The sequence below is a fragment of the Mesoplodon densirostris genome, chromosome 4 (assembly GCF_025265405.1).
Source record: "Mesoplodon densirostris isolate mMesDen1 chromosome 4, mMesDen1 primary haplotype, whole genome shotgun sequence".
Classification (NCBI taxonomy): domain Eukaryota; kingdom Metazoa; phylum Chordata; class Mammalia; order Artiodactyla; family Ziphiidae; genus Mesoplodon; species Mesoplodon densirostris.
In genome coordinates, this window is record NC_082664.1 from 77,933,948 (window position 1) to 77,944,510 (window position 10,563).

Below are 10,563 nucleotides of genomic sequence, written 5' to 3' on the forward strand. Positions count from 1 at the left end.
TGAGCAGAGTTTGAAGGGATGGAGAACTTTCTTGCTCCAAAGTCCCAGAGACGCAGGGGTGAGGGAGTGTCAGAGCCCCCAGGTTGCCAAATAACTTCAAAGGTTGCCTAGGGCCAAAATCGTTCTCCTTGGAATGCTGGCAAATGCAGGCCTAGATAGCTCCAGGCTGGCAATGATGTGAAAGGGATCACACTTCCAAACACACTTATACACACACTCGTTAGAATGCAGCAGAACATGGTTTTATTTCTGTGAACACAATACAACAAAAGTTGGCCGAAGTTCTAAGGCTGAAAATATGGAGGCCTGGACCCTTCTTTGCCCTCTCCCCTACTATCTTCCTTCAAAACCTAGAGCTCCAAAGCAGAAAAGAATCCTACATATTTTTTGTCCCAACTCTGGTCTATCCTCATCACTCTAATTTTTTCCAATACCCTCCTTTTTCCTTCTATGGGAACCAGGAAAATCAACAAAAGAAAAGAAAAATCAGAAGAGGTCGTAAGAGAATTTGTGCCAGGTGAGAGGGAAAATGATGGAAACTTTAAACAATCTTGTCTAAGTGTACAGGAACCAAATGATAGGGAGGGTCGCTCTTCTGAGGGGGGTCACAGGCGACAATGAAGAGCTTGTATTGGGTGTCATCTCGGTAGCGGCAATCAGGATACTTCCCCGCAGTGAAATTGCACTGAGTCAGGTTAACAGGCTTTGGACTCTGGTGGCAGTTGTGCAGCCCATTCTTACAGACGATGTGGGGCAAATCACAGACAGCAGCCACGTCCTGGAAGGAGTTGTGCAGAAAGGTGTTTTGAGGCTTACAGTGCTGGGTATAATTATTGACACCCTTCATTGCCTTGTTGCACTGGAGAAGCCTTGGCTGTATATGCTGAATTTCAAACCATTGAGCCTTGGTGAGATGCTTAGGCAAAGCACAAAGTGGACACACTGACCACCATAGTCCCAGCAGCAATAGGAGGAGAGGAAAGCATCCCTGAAGACCTGGCCCCAACATTTCTGTGTCAGGAGAGAGAAAATAACGGTAGTAGTAAAAACAATAAGAGCAAAATTATCACTCATAACCATTTAGATTTTTATTCTGCCTTTTAAGATTTCATAGCTCTTTTTTGTTTGTTTGTTTTTAACCATCTTCTTTCTCACTTGAGTCTCACAATTCTAAAGAAACTAAGGCCAGTGAGGAGGAATTTGAGGTAAGACGATCTTTTCTCTGACTGGTAGATCTCGTTCTTCTCTTTGTCCTGCACTCATGCGTTTGATGGTCCCCATGTCAGAAACCTTGTCTCTTCCCTCCTGAAATATTTACCCTCCATCTATTTGACCTGGATCTCCCAGCCATCTTCACTGGCCACTCTCCCCAGCCCTGGGGGCTTCTGCTCTTACCAGGTCTCCACGCTGGGGCTCCCGCTGAGAACAGCAGCAGTAGTTAGTCCCAGGCTCAGAGGCTTTTGTCTGTTGTTCTTCTCCCAGGTGTGCAAGGCTGCCTGCATGTGGAAGGGGAAGGGTTCTGAACCCTAGGAAAGAGAAGACTAGGGCTTGGAAGATGAACTTCCTGTTGACAGTGTGGATGAGACTCTTAGACTTTCAAACTTGCTGTTTAATTAGTATCAATAACACTGTAAATGCAGGGAGAGTAAGCTTACTTAAAGAAACAGTGAGACTCAAAACACAGTTTTGAGGAACTGATCACTTCCTGATATGAGTTGGTGCTTCCTTCCTGATTTGAAGCTTCAGTTTTTTGAAGTTTTACGGTTTCATTTCCTTAGGAGAAAATATACATGAAAATCTGATATAATAACTGCCATGTACTTGGTATGTGAGCTTCAACCATAGACTTGAATGAATTATTCCTCTATGTGTATGTTTATTGGGCCAGATACTGGGCTACTCTGATTTGGGAGCTTGTGATCTAATGAAAGAGACAGTCAGGTAAATGGACCAATGCACAATATATTAACAAATATAAATAGCACTTACAGCTGTGATCAAGGAAACTACAGGTAACTGTGTGGATACAGTAGAGAGGAGGTATTTTTGGAGGGCACAACACCGGCACTGAGTTTTGAAGATTAATTAGAAATTAGGTGAAGAAGATGGTAAGGGCAGCCCAAACTGTGTGAAGAGACCCATACATATGAAGGAGAAAGGCACATTTAGGGTATTTGCCTCTTAAATCTGTTCTTGCTTTTCCATTGGTGCTGCAATATCCTTATTCAGAACCTTATTGTCTCATAGAGGACTCACATAAAGGTTTCCTACATGGACTCCCTGCCTCTAGTCTCTTTTCCTTCCAATCCATTCTACATATTAATACTTCCAGATTAGTATTTCTTGAGCATAAATATAACAGAGAAACACTCTTGCCCAGTACTTTTAATGGCTCCAATAATCTTTAGGATAAAAATGATTTCTGTTTAGAGCAAAATTGCAAGATACAAGGTTAATATACAAAAATTGCTTTCTTATATACCAGCAATGAACAATTGGAATTTGAAATTTAAAAAAAACAACTAACATTTATATTAACACCAAAGAAAAATGAAATACTTAGGTATAAATCTAATAAAATATGTACGAGATCAATATTAGGAAAACTATAAAACTCTGATGAAATAAATCAAAAGAAGATCTAAATAAATGGAGAGATATTCCAGGTTCATGCTGAAAGAAATCAGAATATGTAACCCCCAAAAATGGCTCTTTGACATAAAAATTATTTTGCACTGAAGGCAATTAAGAATCATGAAGTGCAGAAAAAGCTCCCCCCTTTTTGTCCAGAGCCAGAAAATAAATTCTCTTTTTACTGGTGATAGACCTTCAACCTCCCAGAGAGGACACCAGAGGAATCTGCAAAAGAATCTTGAAACTAACCCTTATCTTTCTAGTTACTTCTCCACCACTTACTAACCATAGACCAAACCCCTTTGTCTTGCCAATTCTTTACAAATATCTTGTTTCTTGGGCTAAAAGGTATAAAAGCTTCCTGCTCTTTTCACTTACTTGGATTTTTCATTCTCTTGTGAATGCTCCCATGTATATGTAAATATTTAATAAAATTTGTATGATTTTCTCCTATTGATCTGTCTTTGTCAGTTGAATTTTCAGACCCAGCCAGAGACCCTAAGAGTGTTGAGGAAAACTTTCTTCCCATACAATGACATTTTGCACTTGTCAAAACGTATACAACATGAAGAACGAATCCTAGTGTAAATTGTGGACTTTATTAATACTGGTTCATCAAATATAACAAAAGTACCACAGTAAAATAAGATGTTAATAATAAGAAAATTGTGAACAGTGTGGTTAGGAGAGGAGGGAGGGAAGAGAGGCATATGGGAACTCTTTGTACTTTCTACTCAATTTTTCTGTAAATCTAAAATTGCTCTGAACAAATAAGTCCATCACTTGAAGAAAAAAAATTTTAAGATGTCTGTTCACAACATTGTAAAGCAACAATACTCCAATAAAAATTAATTTAAAAAAAGTAAAAAAAAAAAAGTCTGTTTGCCTAGTGCTCATATATCTTATTCCACATCCTATGTATTAGAACAGTCCTCCTTCTCTCTGCAGTTGCACAACTTGATTGTACACCAAACCCACTACAAAGCAAGACAATACCGTTACCCATGTCCTTAAGTAGGGGTCTCCTAACCCTGGCCTCACATCAGAATTGCCTATGAAAAGTTTTAAAATGCCAAGATCCTAGGCCTACTGAATCAGAATCTTGGGGATGGACGTCTTTGCATATCTATATTTGATTAACTCCACAGTGATTCTGTTACCCATTCTTTGTAGAGAACCATTTTTCTTGACTGACATTGATTTTCACCCAATGTCCAAGTTCTTAAGACTGGTCTTAAGCTTCATTCCTGAGATAAAGTCCTCCTGAGTCCTACTTCCTCCTCAAGGGATATACATAACAACATATCTTTGAATTCTTCTACAGGAACTAAGGCCCCCACCCAGGTGGAGGATGGTAACTTCAAGCTGAGCACGAGTTCTGGAGCACCACCCGGTTGCCTCACCACCAACCAATCAGAAGAAAGTCCCACACCCTGCAGCCCTCACCCTAAATTTTGCCTTTAAAAACTCCTCCCTGAAAACCATCAGAGATTTCAAGTCTTTTGAGCATGAGTCACCCCTTTCTCCTTGCTTGGCCCTGCAATAAACCTTTCTCTGCTCCAAACTTTGATGTTTCAGGTTGTTTGACATCACAGTGTATCAGGCACAACAACTTGGGTTTGACAACATGCTGGGCTAAAGAAAGTGAGTATTTCCTGTAGGATAGGCACCTAGTATGCATGGCAGATCCCCAAATTTGGAAAGCAAGATGAGGATCACAAAGGTTGCAGATAGAGTTTATCCTTTAGGTTTATTTTGTTTGCAAGCAACACAAATTTGAGCTAATTTGAGAGGGAAATTTTTAAGTGGTAGTGAAACTGCACAACCCAGGTTGGGACTTGAACCCACTGTCTTTTTTTTTTTTTTTTTTTTTTTTAATTTATTTTGGCTGCCCTGGGTCTTAGTTGTGGCATGTAGGATCTTTGTCATGGCATGCGGACTCTTAGTTGCAGCATGCATGGAGGATCTAGGTCCTCGACCAGGGATTGAATCCGGGCCCCCTGCATTGGGAACACAGATGGGGTCTTTCCCACTGGACCACAAGGGAAGTCCCATGAACCCACTGTCTTTTAATTGAGATCACACACTTGGTCTCAGGACTTAATGAAGCTCAGGTTCTTTATGACTCAAGGCAGAAAGAATTCAGTGAGAAAAAAAAGAGATAGGTAAGAAGTGGATTTATTTAGAGAGATACACATTCCATAGACAGAACGTGGTCTGTCTCAAAAGGCGAGAACAGCCTTGGGAGAAACACACTCCACAGACAGAGTGTGGGCCATCTCAGAAGAGGGCAAGAGGCCCCAAAATATGGGGTGGTTAGTTTTTATGGGATGGGAAATTTCACAGGCTAATGAGTGGGAGGATTATGCCAACCATTTTGGAGAAGAGGTGGAGATTTCTAGGAACTGGGCCACCACCCACTTTTTTTTTTTTTTTTTTTTTTTTTGCTGTATGCGGGCCTCTCACTGTTGTGGTCTCTCCCGTTGCGGAGCACAGGCTCCGGACACACAGGCTCAGTGGCCATGGCTCAGTGGCCATGGCTCACAGGCTTAGCTCTCCGCGGCATGTGGGATCTTCCTGGACCGGGGCACAAACCTGTGTCCCCTGCATCGGCAGGCAGACTCTCAACCACTGCGCCACCAGGGAAGCCCCCACCACCCACTTTTTGACCTTTTATGGTTAGCCTTGGAACTGTCATGGCACCTGTAGGTGTGTCATTTAGATGCTAATGTATTACAGTGAGTGTATAATGAGGCTCAAGGTCCACTGGAAGTCAAATCTTCCACTCTCTTGGATCTAGTTGGTTCTAACCAGTTTATGTCAGATCCTCAAGGACTATGTCATTCTTTTACAGGTTGTGCCCTGTCCGCTTCCCTCCTGTTTCAGTAGTAGTGGGAATAGGGTGGGGATTTATTGGAAGAATCTGGGAGAGATTACAATATGAAAAAATAAAGCAGAAGGATCAGTCTTTGGAAATAGCTGGAACCCAAGAAGCTTGGGTGAGCTGCAGAGCAGTGCCAAATGGGCATGAATCCACTTCAAATTTTTAAAAAATCCTTGCATCACTACTTGAGATTTAGCCTCTGAGGACAGTGTAGAGAATGAAAAAAATACCTTTTCCTTTTTTCCTTCTCAGTTCTCAGCTAGGGCCTCTATAACAAAAGACAGATTAACAAGAGAAAAACAAACAGAAGTTTATTAGTATGAATATACCACATATATATGGGAGAAGCTCAGGGATGAGTAACTCAAGGAGGTGGTTAGAACTTGGGTTTACTTTCCATCCAGCTAAAACAAAGAAGGAAGAGTGTGGAAGAGGCAAATTATGGGAAGGTGACCAGGAAAAGTACAGTAAACAAGGGTAGGGTTTGTTATGCAGATTTAAGTCCGTGGCTTCTCCATTGATGAGAGTTTCTTGTGATTTAGAGTCATCTATTTCTTCCTGTACAGAGAGGGAAACGCCCTTACAAATGGAGATTTCCTTGGTAATTGTAAATTTCCCTTACATAAGGGTAATTTATACTCTGTTTTCAAAGTTTCTCCTTTATCTACTGTTTCTCAAAATAATCCTATGTCAAAGAGGTACATTCTGGTCTCCTATAAGAGAGAGTCCAGTTAGCCTACCTTGGGTCTCATTACTATTGTTTGGCTCAGTAGAGGAGATTGGGAACCTTACAGGACAGCCCCACCAATGTGCACACAAAAAGGGGAAAGATAGTTCCTTAAGGGAAATGAATATGCATCTTTCCAAACAAGGGAAGTGGATGTGAGAAAGTCTAAGCAAAAACACAAGGCTATTATTCTATGTAGACCTGAAACAAATAGACTGCCAGATGTTTCTCCAGCAAAGATAGGTTTATTCAGGATCAGCAGAGAATTGTAATTTGGGGTCTGCAACCATGGCAAGCCATGTGCAAGTCCCTGCACAGCACGGGAAAGAGACTGCTTTAACAGAGAGGAGAAGAAAGTTGGGAGGGCTATAGTAAACAAAGAGTGCATGGCTTTTCATTGGCTGAGTCCTTGCCAGGAAAGAAGACAACTCTTTCTTCTTCCAGCTGGGCTCAGCTATGGTCACAGGGTGTGAGAGCTCCTCCTTCTGGTCTTCCAACTCTATTTAATTAAGGTTTCTGTTTATTAATTTTTTATAACGAATTGTGCTTAAATTCATTTTCCTCCTATACTGTTTTGAACCATCATCTTATAACCTTTTAATAAAAGCAATTTTTTTTTAATTTTTAATTTATTTATTTTCGGTTGCATTGGGTCTTCGTTGCTGTGTGCAGCTTTCTCTAGTTGCAGCAAGCAGGGGCTACTCTTTGTTGTGGTGCACAGGTTTCTCATTGTGGTGGCTTCTCTTGGTGCGGAGCACGAGCTCTAGGTGTGTGGGCTTCAGTAGTTGTGGCACATGGGCTCAGTAGTTGTAGCTCGCGGGCTCTAGAGGGCAGGCTCAGTAGTTGTGGCATATGGGCTTAGTTGCTCCACGGCATGTGGGATCTTCCCAGAGCAGGGCTTGAACCTGTGTCCCCTGAGTTGGCAGACAGATTCTTAACCACTGCGCCACTAGGGAAGTCCCTTAAAACAAATGTTAAAGAGTTTTTAAAATGAGGTATTTGTGAAAACTTACTGTAGGAGAGCTGAAGAGATAACCCTAAAATACGACTCTAGGAGACCAGAATATGCCAGTACATTTTGAAGCAGCATTTATCAAGTGAGAAAAACAATCGGTATTTTCCACATGTAAAATGATTGTTGATGAAGAACTATTACCCCAAAACTGGGTTTGTCTCAATGGATGTGGAGCCAAAAGATACAACCAAGCCAAAGATCAGGAGAAGGAAGGGTTTATTATTACTTGCAGCAGGTAAGGAGAACACTGGGAATCTTTCCCAAAGCAGTCTCCCTGGAACAGCAAAACTGGGGAAGTTTTAAGCTAAGGGTATATGCATATTCATGAAGGGGTTTGAGCAGAGGAGAATTCAGCATAGAACTGGGGAAAGGTTGACAGAGTCCAAGCTTTAGCTGACTGAAGTCAGGAAGGTCAACAGCATCATTCTGTCCTCCACCTGGGTGGGGACCTTAGTTCCTACAGAACTCAAAGACTTTATCAGATTGTAATGTATGTCCCTTGAGGAGGAACTAAGATTCTGTTTTATTGCTGAACTACTGTTTCTTGACTGCTTTTCCTTTGTTCCTGCATTCCCTTACTTCCCTGACGATCTTGTGGCCAGGCTTAGACCACAAAATGGCTTAGGCTAAAATGGCTTCTCTTATGTCAAGAAAACCCTTCCTGGTTCTCTTTCTCCAGGGACCCCCCTACCCTATCTGCTTACAGAACTGCTGTTTAACACTAATCTCTTGTGAGTTTGGTTGGTATAGGTCATCATCTCCCAGGTATCTGCTCATTCCCAAGTACACTGAAAAATGGCAAAGCTGAGGAGCTATGCTTGGAGCACGATGACCAATCTAGATTCACTGGCTACTCGTTGAGTCCCGAGCTCCAGGAAGGTGTTGTTGGGGAAGAATTTTTGTCCGTTTTTCCCTTCTAGGATATTTGGCTCGTCTCATAATTCAATGATATAAGACAAACTGACAGGAGAAAACAAACAAAAGTTTAATAACACTTATAATACATGGAGGAGACCCAGGTAAACTGAGTAACTTGCCAAAATGGCTGAGGCCATCACTGTAAATATCATCTTCGGCTAAAGACAAAAGGAGATGTTGGGGAGGGAAATCTATGGGAGAGGACCAGGAAAACACAGGAAACAAGGATAACGTTGTTTTGCAGACTTATCATTGTCTTGTCCACCACTAAGAGTTTCTAGAGAATGAGTCCCACCCCCACCCCCGCTTCCTGGTACAGCAGGAAGACACCTACAAATGGAGATTTCTCTTTTACCTGTAAATGTCTCTTACAAAAGAGTGACTTCTATTTGGTTTTCAGAGCTCCTCTCATATCTGCTGATTCTTAAAAAATAACCAGGCTAAAATAATCCTTATGCCAAAGAGACATATTTTAGGGTGGAAAATTCTGCTCCCTTATAGTGTGCAGCTTAATTTAAAGTGTCATCTAATTTAAAATGTTTATACCCTGGTCTTTTTTCTAATTGTTTCAAGGCTTGAGTCATTCAGTGATGCAGGAGGCTGAAGAACACAGGGTCCTTTAATGTTCAGTATTACTCCTTCGCATACCTGCCCCAGGCAAAATTATACGAAGCGAACATTTCTCTTACTCTGTATCTCTATCTCTCATTTAGCAAACAGAATTTCTGTGGACCTTACTTACTTGTGTCTTCAACATTTCCTTCTCCAGTCTACTTCCTCTTTCCTCCAACAAAATGCAAGTCTTAAGCCCCACTCTTTTTTTTTTTTTTTTTAAATTTTTGGCTGCGTTGGGTCTTCGTTGCTGTGCGCAAGCTTTCTCTAGTTGTGGCAGCGAGCGGGGGCTACTCTTCGTTGCAGTGCGCGGGCTTCTCATTGCGGTGGCTTCTCTTGTTGCGGAGCACGGGCTCTAGGTGCGTGGGCTTCAGTAGTTGCAGCTCCCGGGCTCAGTAGTTGTGGCGTGCAGACCCTAGAGGGCACGGGCTTCAGTAGTTGTGGCTCATGGGCTTAGTGGCTCTGCGGCATGTGAGATCTTCCTGGACCAGGAATCGAACCCGTGTGCCCTGCATTGGCAGGCAGATTCTTAACCACTGTGCCCAGGGAAGTCCCTAAGCCCCACTCTTGAAGAGAGTTTCATTTTAAAGTCCTCTAGCCCTACCCTATATCTCTGCCAAGTGAAAATGGTTTTTATCAGATAAACTCATTTGTGCTCATATCTTCTACTTAATGTATTATTCATCAGGAAACATACATACTACCGTAACTCATCTAAAATGCAATAGCCTCCTTACAAACATTCTTTTTTTTTTAAATTTTTTAATTTATTTTTATTTTTTTATTTTTTGCTTTATAACAAATTTAATCAGTTATACATATACATATGTTCCCATATCCCCTCCCTTTTGCGTCTCCCTCCCACCCTCCCTATCCCACCCCTCCAGGCGGTCACAAAGCACCGAGCTGATCTCCCTGTGCTATGTGGCTGCTTCCCGCTAGCTATCTACCTTACGTTTGGTAGTGTATATATGTCCATGCTGCTCTTTCACTTTGCTTACAGACATTCTTAAAGAAATCCAGGGAGAGGAAACAATTGATGGGCACTCATCATGTTTGTTTTGTCAAAGTCAAAATTAAAATACCAAGTCAAAGGATGAGAAAGGAAGAAAATCAGTGTTGACTGAACACCTGCTATGTGCCAGGAACATGCTACATATTTTGTATCTAATCAGCTCTGGCCACACCCACCAATCTGAGTGGGTATGGGAACTCAGCATGTCCCCACAATCAATGCCTAGGTCACAAATTTTCCCCAGCTTAGCACATAAACAGTTATACTTTCATCATACACACAAGTCTATTACACACATTAGACACACACATATAATACACTTTAAACCTACATACAGTACAAATCACATTCAAGCATAAGCTATATAACTCACAGTTATAACACCTGTGCTAATCACATGACACATAAATAAATTTCACACATTGGAATGATAAAATTTATTTAGGGATGGGAAGATCATTCCACTTGCAAAGTTATAATAAGAGTCAATATCAGGAAAATTCCTGGGTTAGTCAAAAAGAGATTCCATATGAGCTGAACCTTTTCAAAAATGTAGAATAAATCAGGTAAATAAGGACAGAAGGGTATTCCAGGCAGAGAAACAACATAGGCAAAGTTACGATAGTAAGAAACCACGTGAAACATAACTCTCAGTAGTTGGAAAACATTGGCAAATAAATGCAAGGGCTCTTGATGCAGGGAGGGGCCACCACTTGGGAAGCACTGAACGCTAAAACCCGTGGGTGTGGGTCAACTTT

At 41.6% G+C, this 10,563-nt stretch overlaps 1 protein-coding gene across 1 annotated transcript; it reads right to left on the bottom strand.

Moving 5' to 3' along the window:
• Nucleotides 1–541: 541 nt before the first annotated feature.
• On the bottom strand, nt 542–1,009 carry RNASE6 (ribonuclease A family member k6). The gene has a single exon (XM_060096072.1). The coding sequence runs from the start codon at nt 1,007–1,009 to the stop codon at nt 542–544; it is 468 nt and encodes a 155-aa protein (XP_059952055.1).
• Between the last annotated feature and the right edge of the window lie 9,554 nt (nt 1,010–10,563).

Coding starts and splice junctions, on each gene's coding strand:
- RNASE6 (XM_060096072.1), bottom strand. CDS start 1,009: ATGTTGGGGCCAGGTCTTCAGGGATGCTTTCCTCTCCTCCTATTGCTG.